We start from the raw sequence: 15188 nt of genomic DNA, 5'->3' as shown, positions 1-15188 counted from the left end.
GTTTCTGGGGCTCTGTGGACTTCTCCCGCCTCTCCTCAGGAAAGGAGGACAATCCAGTCAGAATGGGTTCAGCCCAAATTTCTCCCTCACACAGACAACTAGTGACAAGGTGTTTGCAGCTCATTTGGGTATCTCATAAGAAGTCTTTTTATTGTTGCAATGATTCCAGGCAATTCCAAAATTTCTTAATTCTGTACAAGTTCATTTCTTTATATCATTTCTTGCATTCATACTTAAATACTGTATACTAAATCCAAAAAAATATATAAGGCAGTCTTACAGGCATTAGGAAAAAACTACCGGAACAGATCTTCAAATCCAAACGTAATACTGTTATGCAAAAACTGCAGGCTTACTTCAAATACATCCTTGCACCTTGTAAAAAGATTCAGGAATTTAAATTGAGATAATATGCAAAAATTTAAGATGTGTTTGAATCTAAAATATAAACACATTAAAACACTGGAGGTCATAATCTAGAAAAACAGAGAATACATCTTCAGAATACTTCTAAATATCTAAGAATACAATAAAAAAAGGTAAAAACACTTATAATATTTATGTCAGTCATGAAACGTATATAAATATTAAAGGGTACCATTGATACAAAAGCTCTTTCCACATTCCATGGATTTATATGGCTTCTCCCCAGTGTGAGTCCACTGATGTAATCTAAGGGTCCCACTGCTACGAAAGCTCTTTCCACATTCCAGGCATTTACAGTATGTGGTTTCTCCCCAGTGTGAGTCCTTTGATGTAACCTAAGGGTATCACTTCTCCTAAAACCCTTTCCACATCTCATGAATCTCTATGGTTTCTCCTCAGTGTGAGACCTTTCATGTGACTTCAAGGTATCACTCCTACTAAAACTCTTTCCACATTCCATGCATTTATGTGGCTTGTCCCCAGTATGAGTTCTTTCATGTAACCTCAGGCTACCACTGTGACTAAAGTCCATTCCACATTTCATGCATTTATGTGGTTTCTCCCCAGTGTGAGTTCTTTGATGTGACGTCAGGCCACCACTGTGACTGAAGCTCTTTCCACATTCCATGCATTTATGTGGTTTCTCCCCAGTGTGAGTCCTTTGATGTAACTTAAGGGTACTACTACAGCTAAAGCTCTTTCCACATTCCATGCATTTATGTGGTTTCTCCCCAGTGTGAGTCCTTTGATGTAACCTAAGTTTACTACTCTGACCGAAGCTCTTTCCACATTCCATGCATTTATGTGGTTTCTCCCCAGTGTGAGTCCTTTTATGTATACTAAGGGTACCACTGCTACTAAAGCTCTTTCCACATTCCATGCATTTATGCGGTTTCTCCCCAGTGTGAGTCCTTTGATGTAACCTAAGGGTACCACTCTGACTAAAGCTCTTTCCACATTCTATGCATTCATGTGGTTTCTCCCCAGTGTGAGTCCTTTGATGTAATCTAAGGTTACTATTCTGACTAAAGCTCTTTCCACATTCCATGCATTTATGTGGTTTCTCCCCAGTGTGAGTCCTTTGATGTGACCTCAGGACACCACTGCAGCTAAAGCTCTTTCCACATTCCATGCATTTGTGTGGTTTCTCCCCAGTGTGAGTCCTTTGATGTAACCGAACGGTACCACTGCTAGTAAAGCTCTTTCCACATTCAATGCATTTATGTGGTTTCTCCCCAGTGTGAGTCCTTTGATGTAACCTTAGGGTACCACTGCTACTAAAGCTCTTTCCACATTCCATGCATTTATGTGGTTTCTCCTTAGTGTGAGTCCTTTGATGTAACCTCAGGCCACCACTGTAACTAAAGCTCTTTCCACATTCCATGCATTTATGTGGTTTCTCCCCAGTGTGGGTCCTTTGATGTGACCTCAGGCCACTACTGTGACTAAAGCTCTTTCCACATTCCATGCATTTTTGGGGTTTCTCCCCAGTGTGAGTCCTTTGATGTAAACTAAGGGCACCACTGTGAATGAAACCCTTTCCACATTCCATACATTTATGTGGTTTCTCCCCAGTGTGAGTCCTTTTATGTAACCTAAGGGCACCATTGCTACTAAAGCCCTTTCCACATTCTATGCATTTATATGGTTTCTCTCCAGTGTGGGTCCTTTGATGTGACCTAAGGGCACTACTGTGAATAAACCTCTTTCCACATTCCATGCATTTATGTGGTTTCTCCCCAGTGTGAGTTCTTTGATGTAACCTAAGGGTACCACTTCTACTAAAGCTCTTTCCACATTCCATGCATTTATGTGGTTTCTCCCCAGTGTGAATCCTTTGATGTAACCTAAGGTTTCCATTCCGACTAAAGCTTTTTTCACATTCGATGCATTTATATGGTTTCTCCCCTGTGTGAGTCCTTTTATGCAACCTAAGTTTACTATGATCACTGAAGCTCTTTCCACATTCCATGCATTTATGTGGTTTCTCCCCAGTGTGAGTTCTTTCATGTGACCGAAGGTTACTCCTCCGACTGAAGCTCTTTCCACATTCCATGCATTTATATGGCTTCTCACCAGTGTGAATTCTTTCATGTGACCTAAGTGTATACCTCCGATTGAAGCTCCTTCCGCATTTCATACATGGATACATTTTCTTCCCTTCATGAGTTATATGATGTATACTGAGATTACATGCGTTTATATGGTTTCTCTGCTGTGTGAGTTCTTTCACGTGATGTCCATTCCTGTCCACTTGGATTTTCAATTCTCTGTTTTCTTCCTTGGTTATGAGTTCCTGCCCAGGTTGTCCCAGATGTTGCTGGGCAATTCTTATCATCATCTGGATTAGAAAAAGAAGAGAAATAAGCACTTCCAAAATCTTCAGGAATAAGGAATGATGTGTTCGGGCTCCGCCTGAGTCATGGAGGAGGAAGGATAGACAGGCAAGAAGGTTAGAGAAGAAAACCTGGGAGATGAGGCAAGTCCAGAGAGTTTTACTTTCGGCTTTAGGTTAGAGAGGCGCTCCACTGAGGGATCTTTTGGAGGGAGGTGTAATGAAGGGATGTCATTTCCACAACCAAAGAAGTACATGAAATTGTATATATATTTATTTCTTTTCCTTCTCAATTTCTCCCCAATGATTGTAACTTTAGTTTCCAGAAAAATAGAAAGGAATTTCTCAAACATGATTAAAGGAGAATTAGGACAGAGAGAGTGATGGGATGGGATTGTTGGTACACTGGAAGGAGAAGCAAACAAGGAGCCCTTCGTGGGGGACTCCCATGCGCAGGTGCTTTTAGGCAAATACCCAAAGCGTCTGAGCAAATATGGGAGAGCTGGAACATTTGGTGGTTAGGGATAACATTGATATAATGGCCATGATGGAAACCTGGTGGGATTTGGAGAAACAGTGGGATTATGCAAACCCAGACTATCAACTCTATAGGAGGGATAGGGAGGGGGTGTTGGAGGTGGGGTGGTCATCTAGGTCAAAATGGAGATGGATGATGGATCTGACGCCATCATAGAATCACTGTGGGTTAAACAACCAGGCTAAGGAGCAATGAGATTGTGTGTGGTGTGTGTGTTACCATCCTCCAGACCAAAAAGCTGAGGTGAACCTTGAAATGCACAGAGAAATCAGGGAGGTGTCCAAAAGGGACAAGATTGTAATTATGGGGAACCCAAATTGTCCTCACATCAACGGGGTCAATGTGTGCTCGAGTCAAGAAAGAGTGACTGGGTTTCCTGACATGCTAAAGGAATCTGCCTTGGAGCAATTTCTCATGGAGCCCAACAGAGGACAGGTGACTCTGGATCTATTATTGTACAATAGTCAGGACCTGGTTAGGGACAGGAATGTCACTGAATCGCTAGGGAATTGTGACCATGCGGCCATCTCTTTCTCCTTGCATGTTGGTGGGAGAGTGTCAATCAAATCTGACACCAAAACCCTTGATTTCCAAAGAGTGGACTTCCCTCAGATGAGGAAGGTAGAAAGAGGTTGAAAGGGAAGGTTTAAAAAATAATTTCCAGAGTGCATGGAGTCTCTTTAAAACAACAGTAGTAGAGGCCCTGTTGTAGTGTATACTGCAAAAAAAAAAAAAAAAAAAAAAGGGGGGGGAGCTCAACTAAGTCCAAGAAAGTGCCAGAATTGTTAAAGAGTAAAGTTACAGAGGCGTTAACAGGAAAGAAGGGGCCCTTACATAAATGGAAATTCTTCCCAAATGAAGAAAATTAAAAGGTACAGAAACTCTGGCAAAAGAAATATAATGAGACGATACAAAGGGCAAAGAAAGAACATATTGCCAGCAATATAAGGGGGAATAATAAAAGCTTCTTTAAATAGTTTAGAAGCAGGGAACACTGTGGGCAGCCATTTTGGTGACACGGTGGCCATTTTGGAACCCCCAATCAGCTGAAAACTTACCGATCATCGCAATGCAATATTTAGCCTATCTAAACATCGCAATGCAGTCGTAAAAACGATCGCAAAAAATGAATTGCTATGCAGATTCGTCGTTAGACGGTGTGCTCGTTATGCGAGGCACCACTGAAATAAGATTATACGAAGGGCAAAGAAAGACCTTGCGGAAAATATAGCCAGCAATATAAGGGGGAATAATAAAAGCTTCTTTAAATAGTTTAAACGCAGAAAACTTGCCACAGAAGCGGCTGGTCCTCTGGATGGTGAGAGAGGGAAAGGGGAGAGAGATTGCAGAGAAATTAAATGAGTTTCTTGCATTTGTCTCCACAACATATAACTTTGGGCAGATTCCGCCACCCGAACGGCCCTCCTTGAATAATGAATTAAATCAGATACAAGTTATTCTACTCAAGCCACAGATGTCACCAGAAGATCATCTCCGGAGGCCTGGAAATGATCAACAGGGACTCAAATGGGAAGGAGCCTTTTTCCATCAGTAGAGGTGACAGAAAGCTATAAGGACATTCCCACCTTGGCAGAATTTGTATATAACACTTCAGGAGCCATAGACCTCTTGGAGAATGTCACTATGGAGATACAAACAAAATTAAAGGCTGAAGTAGTTTCCCTGAAGAATATGGCTTTGCAACAGAGGTTAGCCACTGATAGGATGCTCCTGCATTGTGGCGGCCTGTGTGCTCATATAAAACAAATACATTGTATTTACCAGGATGCCTCAAAAGGACTAGTATGGGATCATGATGTGTTAGCAGGTTCTAAAATCTGCTATTAAGGGAGAGGTGTTAGCACCTTCAGGTTTCCATCACAACATCAATTGAACCACTTGATAAAATTAAAGCATTTGATGACTTAATGGAACATCTCCACTGGGAATTAGGACAAGCTCCTTCAGCCCAAAGGTGCAGCAATCCCTCCAAGCAAAGAACTTGGGGGATCTGAAAGTACAAATCTGCCATTCGTGGAGGGAATGTAGGAAGACTGACTTCAACTGAAGCTTCAACGAAACGAAAAATTAACATTGCCAGACGGCAATCCGCAGCTCATCATTCGCCGTCTAATCATCCTGTTGGATCCCTGGGTGAGTTTTTCAGTTTAAACTAGAAGCAACATGGGAAACGCCGTATCTCCTTTACAAGGAAGTCATAAACAGGAGGCAATTTATCTCCTGCAAAGGAAAACCTTTTTAATGACCCATCTCAACAACTAGTGCAAAATCTATTGACAGAGATACGTTCTCTCTGCCCCTTCTATCCAGAGGGAGGCACTTTTAAACTTTCAGTTTGGGAATTAATTGGAGAAGAACTTCACATCACCAAGGGAATTTCACATGAAATTCTTAACACATGGCCTATTTGCAGGTATGCGATTTCAAAGCTAGAAAATCCCCTCCTATCTCAGAGAAATGAGCCACAAGCTCTTCTGTTAACTAGCCCAATTCCCTGATGAATCCCCTCAAAATGGTCTCCATCAAAACTTTTCTCCCTGTGCAGCTTCTAATTGGTCTCCCCCACTCCCTCCGTTTCTCTTTCTGTCCTGCTTTCCAATGCAGATGCTACAGTTTCTATTACTCCCCACCCTTCTCCCCCTCTCTCCTGCCTTGGAACGCAACAGTCTCTGTTCCCACACTCCCTCCTGCTCTTCCCCCTCCCAGTTCACTCCTTCCAGGCTTGGCTATGCAATTACCTAAAACATCTGCAATTCTCCCTCAGCATGCCCCTCCCATCTTTTCTAGTAAGGCAAAGCAAAAAATGTTATCCCCTGAAGGGCTTGGCAGCAATTCCCAGCCTTTCACTTTTGTTCCTCCTGGGGTTTGTAATGACCAAAGAGACATTGATAATGAGAACTCATATGTTTTTAAACAGCACCCCACTTTCAGAAATTCAACTTGCTACTGTTAAAAGTGCTCCTGTTGACAAAGCAGCTCAGAATTTGGCAACCGCACATCATGAACCAGGTGCTGCAGATTTCATGTTGAAAACAGACTTGCTTGAAATTTATGCTACTCACAGGGAACAATCTGCTTTAACAATCCCTATGTACCACAATTCCCATTCTTTTCACCAGTTCAAGGTCTTGCCACGGGAAATGTGGAATGCTGGTTATCTAGTCCTAGAAACACCTTGTGTGGAAAACCCTGCATTGTTTGCATGTCATTTCATGGATCAAACTTTGTTGGGAGATCAATTTCTACCTGCTTCTATTTCTCCTTTGACTGCCATATTTTTCCATTTATAAGAGGCCCCATGTATCAGACACCCTCAGTTTTTCTAATCCAAAATTAAGAAAAATAAGTGGGGCTTAGCAAGTGTAGGGGAAAAGGGATCAAAGTGCTCAAGGATTAATTTGATCCCTGCTTTTGCCTGTTCTCAACTTCCGTGTATAAGACAAGCCTCAATTTTTAGTCTAAAGATTTTAGACAAAAGCAGTCTTATACATGGGAAAATACAGTAATTGCTTATGGAAAACAGGTCTTTATATGGGTTCAGAGCAGGTGTACACAGCATCTCCAAATTTTTATTTGGCAAACCAATTCCTGGAGACTATATGTTCCATATTATTACGAGGACTACAAACTCCATCACAATTTGCAATGCTAGAAAGGCAGCAATTTCTTGAAAATTTGAATTGGGCTCATGCATTCATGAGCCTTAGGACACATGATTTCTAACCCCTGTTTGGTAGAGTCCAGGGGCCTCAAATTCCTATAAAATCATCCATAACTCAAATTCATGAAGGGGTTAAACAGTAACATGGCAACCTCCTCTTTTTTAGACTCTGCAAATGCTTATCACACGTACAGTTCAGGCGCTTCTTCTCAAGGCCACTGCGATGCCTAAATTGCTTGACTTCTTTAACACTTCTGCTGGGAATGTTTACTCTGTGACTGCAGACCATGTGACAAAGGGAAGCCAGCGTATCAAGCACTTCACAAATTTGGAGTGCCTGCATTGTTAGGTGCCTATCTTCAAGACTGGCTCACTAATTATTCACAACATTTATTCAGATTGCATTTTTGACATGCGCTTCAATTCTTTTCTGACCTTTGAAAACTTTCTTGCTGTTAACCCACACCTTTTTTTTACAGCTGACGTTCCTTCTTGTACTGGACTCCAGGATGCTATCTCATAACAAAAACTTTGCATAGACTCTACTCCTTAACTTTTGAATTCTGTTTTTTCTAACCCCATTGACAATTATTTCTCTTTCCACTAGATAGCTACTCAAGTTTTTTTTCCTTTTGATGCTGTTCAGCCAGGAGAATCAGATGCAAACCAACTTTGGCTAAAGTATATCATACATGATCCTGTTTTCTCTTCAATTGCTTATGTCCCTTTACAGGTTGTTGTGAAAGAAGCACATGGATCTTTTGCACTTCTCCTTGCAAATCAAATAAAAACAGAGGGACCAGACTCCAACATCTCACTGATTGAGTGTCAATAGCATTGTTTACACTAAATCATTTAACTGTCTCTGCAGGTCAGCACAAGCTGTTGCCAATAGAGAATCCTACGGAATGGCTGCTGGAGATTTATAAGCAGCACCCTGACCTTCATTTGAAGGGTCCTCGTTTGACCAGATAGGCGGGATATAAAATCAATCAATCAATCAATCAATCAATCAATCAATCAACATGGAGTTGCAACCCTGCTACTGTGTTTACTTTCATAGGTCCGTGGTGGATTCTAGTTTGGTGAGTGAGGCCTTGTCATGGAAAAAATGAGCTGGCATTGCAACCTGCAGGACGTCATTCCGGATTTCAACCCAGTGATAACCCTGGAGCAAGACTAGATGACTGTGCATTGTCGCAAACACCTGACCAAACCTGAGGGCATATATACCTTTAATTAATGAAAAAGAAAAAGGGGAAATATGGGGGGGGGCCTTCCCAAGGTTGCCAAGTTGTTGGCTGTTTTTACAGTCGTAGAGCACACTCTCCTGGATGATGTCACAGCTGCTTCTGAGAGGAGGCGTGTCTGCCCATCCTTCCCATTTCTCATAGTGATAGTGAGCTAGCTTCAAAGCCTCTCTTCAGCCAATCCAATCTTCAGAGTGCCTGAAGAACTATGGATGGAGGCTCAACATTGTACAGGAGACACCAACAAAAACCATCCCAAAGAAAAGGAAATGCAAGAAGGCAAAGTGGTTGTCCAACCAGGCCTTACAAAATATAGAGAAGGGAAACCAAATGCAAGGGAGATAGGGAAAGTTACAAAAATTGAATGCAGATTTCCGAAGAATAGCAAGGAGAGACAAGAGGGCCTTCTTAAATCAGTGCAAAGAAATAGAGGAAAACAATAGAAAGGGAAAACTCAAGAGATCTGTTGAAGAAAACTGAAGATATTAAAGGAACATTTTGTGCAAAGATGGACATGATAAAGGACAAAACTGGTAGGGACCTTATAGAAGCAGAAGACATCAAGAAGAGGTGGCAAGAATACACAGAGGAATTATACCAGAAAGATATGGATGTTTTGGACATGCCACATAGTGTGGTTGCTGACCTTGAGCCAGACATCCTGGAGAGGGAAGTCAAGTGGGCCTTAGAAAGCCTGGCTAACAACAAGGCCAGTGGAGGTGATGGCATTCCAGTGGGAAACCACAGGCCGGTTAGCCTAATGTCTGTTCCCTGTTTGCCTCTTATCAAGAGGACCTGCCATTGGTGATCCTGGGGATTGGGGTGAGCAGGATTGAAATCTTAAAAAAAAATAAAACTAAATAAGATGCAAAGAAAACCATATCCCAAAAATCAATATTCTGCACATGTTCAAAGAAGAAGTGTGGTGTTGCGGATGGAGTACCAGACTGGAAACCAGGAGACCTCGGTTCAAATCCCTGCTGGGCCAGGGAATCTGAGAGGACACTGCGTGTGCGGCAAGGCTACTTAAGCCACCTCTTGAAATTCCACTTACCTTGCAAATCCTGGAGGGATGTGGGATTTGGTTCTTTTTTTTTGGTCCCAAAAAAAGCAAAGACGACTCAGCTCAGTCTCACCCCTTCCTAGGAGAAAAGAAAAAGATCAGCCTGGAGGCTTCATGGATAAAGCAAATCAAAAACGTTTCCTTGCGGGATATTCCTACATCATGTTTCAATTGAACGGGGCTACATCCCCATCTCTCTCCCTCCTTCAGGCAGCAGAATGATACAAACACAAAAGCAGGCAGGCAGGCGTATCCTCACTCTGACACATGCGATGAAAATAGTAGCATACAACATGGTATGTCTCCCATTCTTTACTGAAAATATTTTTACCCTGCATTTATCCTTAAAAACGACCCAAGGGAGCATATGTGCATCAGAAAAAGGCAATATTTCACAGTGAAAAACAGCAAGACTACAAACATTAAAGTGATTCAAACTAAAGCTACACTAAAGATGGTAAACAAAATCAATATCTAGAAAACAGCAGAGCCCATGTGATGGAGTGGACCAAGGGATGGACCGGACTCTCTGTTGTCATGGGACCATTTGTAATTCAAATTGTGGTTCTTATTATTTTGGGTTTATTTGTATGTGCTATATCTAGACTTTTGGTTTTTGTTCAGGAAAGGCTAAACAAAGAGGAGCAGATTTAAATTTAGGCCAAATGCAGATAGAATCAAAGAATCATGGAAAAGTTGGAAGGGGTATACAGGTCCATCAAGTCCAACCCCCTGCTCAACACAGGAATACAGTCAAAGCAGATCTGCCAGGTGATGATCCAAAAGAGTCGAAACATAAAACCCAGCAGCGAGCCGGAGGCTGAAGGCCATACATCGGGGTCCTGGCTGGAGTTTGGTTCAGCTCGTTGTGTCTTGTCTGACCTCTTGCTGGAGTTAAAATATTGGCTAGCAGGCTTGTTCCATAACAAAACGGTCACAGTGCCAGAGGACTAGAGGATAGCACACGTCGCGCCAATCTTTAAAAAGGGAAGGAGGGGGGAGCTGGGAAACGGCAGGCTGGTTAGCCTAACGTCTGTGCCAGAGGAGACAGTGGAAAGCCTCATCCAAGATAAAAATCTTAAAATAAAACAAGCCTTGCTGAGGGAGAATCAGAATGGTTTCTGTAAGGGCAAGTCTTGCCTCAGAAACTTTTTAGAAGTCGTAAGATCGAATCATCGTGATGGAAGGAGCTCCCGTCACTTGTTCCAGCTCCTGCCAACCTAGCAGTTCAAAAGCATGTAAAAATGCGAGTAGATAAATAGGTACCACCTTGGTGTGAATGTAACATAGTTCTCTGTCTAGTTGCGCTGGCCACATGACCACGGAAACTGTCTTCGGACAAACGCTGGCTCTATGGTTTGGAAACGGGGATGAGCAGCACGGCCCAGAGTCGGACACGACTGGACTAAATGTCAAGGGGAACCTTTACCTTTACCTTACCTCAAAAGGCCAAATGCAGGGAAGGGTTATCGGGAGACAGGTATCTCATCGTCTCAAAGGCATCAGGTAGATCCAATGTGAGATACAGGAAGTTGGATCAGATGGGTCCTTGGTCTGATCCAGCAGGGCTCTTCTGTTATTTACACAGCCAGCAGCCTCTGAACAGGCAAAAGCTGCCACCCTTCCACTCCACCCCAAAGAAGAGATGATATCGGTAAGGGCTCTGTTGACACCACAATGCCTATGGAGGGGGAGACAGCGGACGGCTGAAGGATGCCGTTTCTCAGGCTTTGACATCCTTCACCATCAAACACAAGGAAGGGAGAAGAAGCTGATGTGTGACACCTTTTCTGAAGAGAGACATGGATGTATTTTCTACACATCTGGGTTTCATAGCCCTAAAAATAAAGGAAAAAATGTTGCCCCCTCCTTTGTGGGGTAGGGCCAATGGGCCACTTATTCACTTTCCTTCTTTGCTTTCTTTCCCAGAAGGTTAGCAGGGTGTTTTTTGTTTGTTTTTAAATCGAAAATGACAGATGCCCAGTAACCCCCTTTCAAGATGATCAGATGGACTTACTTCCAGTAAAATAGATTTAGGATTCCAACCTAAAGATTGGGTCTTTCCCTAGTTGTGCTAAAAGGAGATCGGATAGGAATGAAGGGAGAGAGTTTCTTCATTTCATTTATTTCAATGGGTCTGAATACTAACCGAATGAAGGAGCAACAGAAGAAGGAGAAGAAGAAAGGTCAAAGTGAAGGAGGATTTTTAACTCTCCAGCTGTTTCTTGGATCATCTGTTAGAGGGAGGCATCAAGCTGTGCTTTACAAGGACGTTCACAAGTGCTCAGAATCCTGGAGGGTCAAACCCAACATGAAACGTTAGGTTGTATTTCATTTTCCCACTTCCCATAATCGTCTTCTCCTCATAGCCCTGCCTGCCTTCCATCATCTGACGTCTGTTTCAGGCTCGGGGGGAATGAAGTCTTGAGCAGACCAGGCTGAAAGGTTCCCCTACCGCTTCTTACGTTATTTTTAATTTGGAATAACTCCCTTGCTTGTCCGGCAGAGGATCCCCCTCAGAGGGAAGGTGCAGGGAGGACCCCCCTCCCTCCCAAACCCCACTGTTCCTGCTCTCCCCCCCAGTCCCCGATGAGCCTCCTCCTCCTCCTCCTGCCTTCCCCCAGTGCAGGGACGGGGGTGTCCTTCATCGTTAGAGGGAGGCGGGGGGGGGTCAGAGATGGGAGGCAAGTTACTTTCTCTCCCGTTCCTTTGTTTGCATCCATTCCTGTGCAGGAAGGATTCAGGGGAAGGCAGGGTGTCCTTGCAGAGAAGGAAACTCCCCCCCCCGGCCGTCGATGAAGCCCTAGGGCCTTGCAGGGGCGGGGGTCTCCCTAACCGTGGGGGTGGGATCTGGGCCCCCCACAGATCCTCTCTCCCCTTTGAATTACCCTCCCCCTTCCTCCGAAAGAGAGACAGAAGGGAAAAAAACGCCTTACAAGCAGGTCGAGCAGCGCAAATCACAACAGGGCACCATCGGCAGCAACACCGGGAGAAGCAGCCTCCCCTCTCCTCCGAGACTGGCGTGGAGCTGGCACCCTCACCCCCCCTTGCAAATCTCACCCCCCACCTCACCCCCGACCTGCCCCCCCCTCCAGCGCCCACCTCCGTCCAGGTCCCGATCCGGGAGGCGCCCCAAGAGCCCCGCTTCTCTCCACGTGCCTTCTTCGGCCAAAGGGGGAAAAGGCAGGCGCAGCGATCTCGCTTCCGGTGCCCGTTCGAAGCGCATCAAGGGGAGGAGTAGCTCTATGTTCCTCCCCTTCCCCTCCTTCAACGAATGGGGGAGGGTTGTAGAAACAATGGGGTGCGAGTGGGGGGAAGGGCAGGAAGGCTCCAAAGAGGAAAATGGCCGGACTGGGGAGCTTCCTCCGGGCGGCCCAAGTTCTTCTACTTCGAGTGGAAGGAAAGACTCAGACGAGACACCAGAGTTCCCCTCACCAGAGTCTCTTCACAAATATTTGAGGAGAGAAAAGGAGACAAATGAGCAGGCTCTCGGACAGAACCGGGTTATGTTTCTCTCCTAAGGGAGACTCACAACAGCTGAGGAGAAATGACGTCACATCAGCTTCTTCCATCATCCGCCTGCACAGCAGGACTCCCCACTTTGTGCTCATTAATACCATCTGCTCTGTCCCGCCTTTACCGCACATCTTTTTTTTGTTAATAAATTCCAACACACAACATGAAACACCTCAAATTGTTTTCCATTATTTTGAATCCTATCTTTCAAAGTAGCTCAAATTGTTTTTAACATTGCCAAGGAATATGAGTGACATTCAGAATAAGAAAATTGCAATAGACCTTTCATATAAAATTCAAAATAGTAACAGCTCAAAAACCCAGCAAGCTCAATCAGAGGGGAGGTTTGTGAGCGAAACAGAGTGATTTTTTCCTTTTCTCAATGAATGCGCTCCCACCTCCTTGGTTGCTGATTATGCTGATCACATGACCCGTTCAGGTTTCCTTTATCTCAAGATGCTGCCTTTCTCCTACCACCAGAGAAGATCAGGTTAGCTGTTTTCCTTTTCTCTTTAATGGCCAGCTTTATTTATCCCCCTTTTCCTCCTCCGACAGAATCCTGATCTCTCTTCTCTAGCCTTTATACTTGCACTCGCACCCTTTTCCAGACCTCCTTCCCCTGATGTATAAGTGGGTCTAAACTACCAGATTTTTTTTGAAGACAGGGGTTCTCCACAATGCATTTCCATGCATGTATTTCTTGCTTGTCTTGCATGTAGCCATTGGTTCAGGCCATTTCAAAAACTTCCACCCATATTATAGAGTTGAATTTGTTGATGAATTTCTCAGCAGAACACAGAACATCTAGACTTCAGGGACTCCAGCCCTCATTTCACTGGATCTCACACTAGAATTCCCACAATGTCTTCCTGGAAAGTTGGTGTCAATTCAGTGCCAGCACAAAGCATATCAGGTAAAATCCAAAGAAATGAAACAAGGCAAAAACATGTGGCCCCTTTCTGCTCCGTCAGACATATAGGGAAACTATGAAATACTGGATGAAATACTCATTTCACAAGTCAAATGTAACATGTATTCATGGGCTCCTAGGAGTCTTGGGTCTGTGGTTTCATCTCACATGCAGTGGTTTTTGGCCTATGTTTGGTGTCAGGCTCTGTCATAAACATTCCTACAGGAGACAGAGAAGAGACGACAGGCTTGAGCAAAATGGGGAGAAGAGGTGGGGGGTGAGGACTGTTAAAAACTCAATGGAGGGGCTGTAGGAGTATATGAAAGAAGAGGGCAGAAGAATCATGAATGAAAATAGAACATTGACCATGTTTACCTACGAGACACACGATGAGAGATGGCCCTGGTAGTGATGAACGAAATAAGAGAGGCAGTAGTAAACAGTAGACGTTTTTACATTCGGTAATGGCTTAAGAAACCTAGGCTGATATTCAGTCCATACATATGGGTGTCCATCATGTGTATAAATGTTTATGGCAGCTGTTTATCTCTGCACTAGTGCCAAGGAATGAGGGAGGGGAGGGGTAAGTGTGGCTCCCACAGGACATCATTCTCGTGTCCAATGTGATCTGTGTTCCTAGAACAACCCCCAGCCATTGTGTTGGTCTGTTTGGGTTGAAGGGGGCTTCTCCCGCCTCATATGGTCCCAATTCACTAGGGAAAGTGGATCCATATGAGGGATCAATGGGGACCCCTTTTGCTGCTGGGAGAATCCATCCCCGCTGAAGAGCTGTTGGACTTCTGAGTACTTTTGTGGGCTATGGGCCGCATTGAGCATCTCTTTGCATAATTTGCACCCAGACCAAGAAAGTCCCTCAGGAAGCTGCTCAATGCATTTTCTTGCCTTGGTGCTCAGAAAGAGGTATGAGAGAGCTGGAGATTTGGGTTTGATTGGTTGATTTTTGTAGGTGCCCTGAAGGGGATGGAGCTGCCCTTTCAGTGACAGCAGAAACCTGAGAATCGCAGCCCCCCCCCCCCCCCCGGAAGGTGAACAGTTTCCCTGTCAGAGTTTGCCAAGATCACAACCCAGTATTTATTCTCCAAGGAAAACTGATGCTCCTCTTCCTTGCACCTCACACTTGTTGCGTCCTCATATCTCAGAGAAGTGGATGCGATTCAGTCACTGATTCGCTTCCTTTCTCTTTCTGCAGATGAAGAAAGCAGAGTTCAGCCCAGCCTGTGAAAGAGAAAGACTGAACAGACAGGCAAAGAGATGCAGAGAACCGGGGTGAGAAACGGGGGCCATACATCTTAGAAGGCGGTGGTCCACCTTGGGGGTCAACAGCTGGATACATCCTGGCTGTGTGTAGCCAACCTCCCCAAACCCTTTCTGTTTCAAGGAACGGGTTCTGGTCTGCCAAAGCAAACATCGACACTAGTTTTAGGTTTAAAAGAGGTAGCCCCCCTTC

General features: G+C 44.3%; 1 protein-coding gene across 1 annotated transcript; it reads right to left on the bottom strand.

Annotated features, from left to right (window-relative positions):
* Positions 1-112: 112 nt before the first annotated feature.
* Positions 113-15094, bottom strand: LOC110071368 (uncharacterized). Its single transcript, XM_078387638.1, has 3 exons — positions 12397-15094; positions 9286-9373; positions 113-2767 (listed from the first exon to the last, which is right to left on the bottom strand). The coding sequence occupies exon 3, from the start codon at positions 2765-2767 to the stop codon at positions 809-811; it is 1959 nt and encodes a 652-aa protein (XP_078243764.1). The 5' UTR covers positions 9286-9373; positions 12397-15094; the 3' UTR covers positions 113-808.
* Between the last annotated feature and the right edge of the window lie 94 nt (positions 15095-15188).

The sequence above is a fragment of the Pogona vitticeps genome, chromosome 2 (assembly GCF_051106095.1).
Source record: "Pogona vitticeps strain Pit_001003342236 chromosome 2, PviZW2.1, whole genome shotgun sequence".
NCBI lineage: Eukaryota > Metazoa > Chordata > Lepidosauria > Squamata > Agamidae > Pogona > Pogona vitticeps.
The sequence above is the reverse complement of the archived record's forward strand: the minus strand, read 5'-3'. Positions and strand labels throughout refer to the sequence as shown.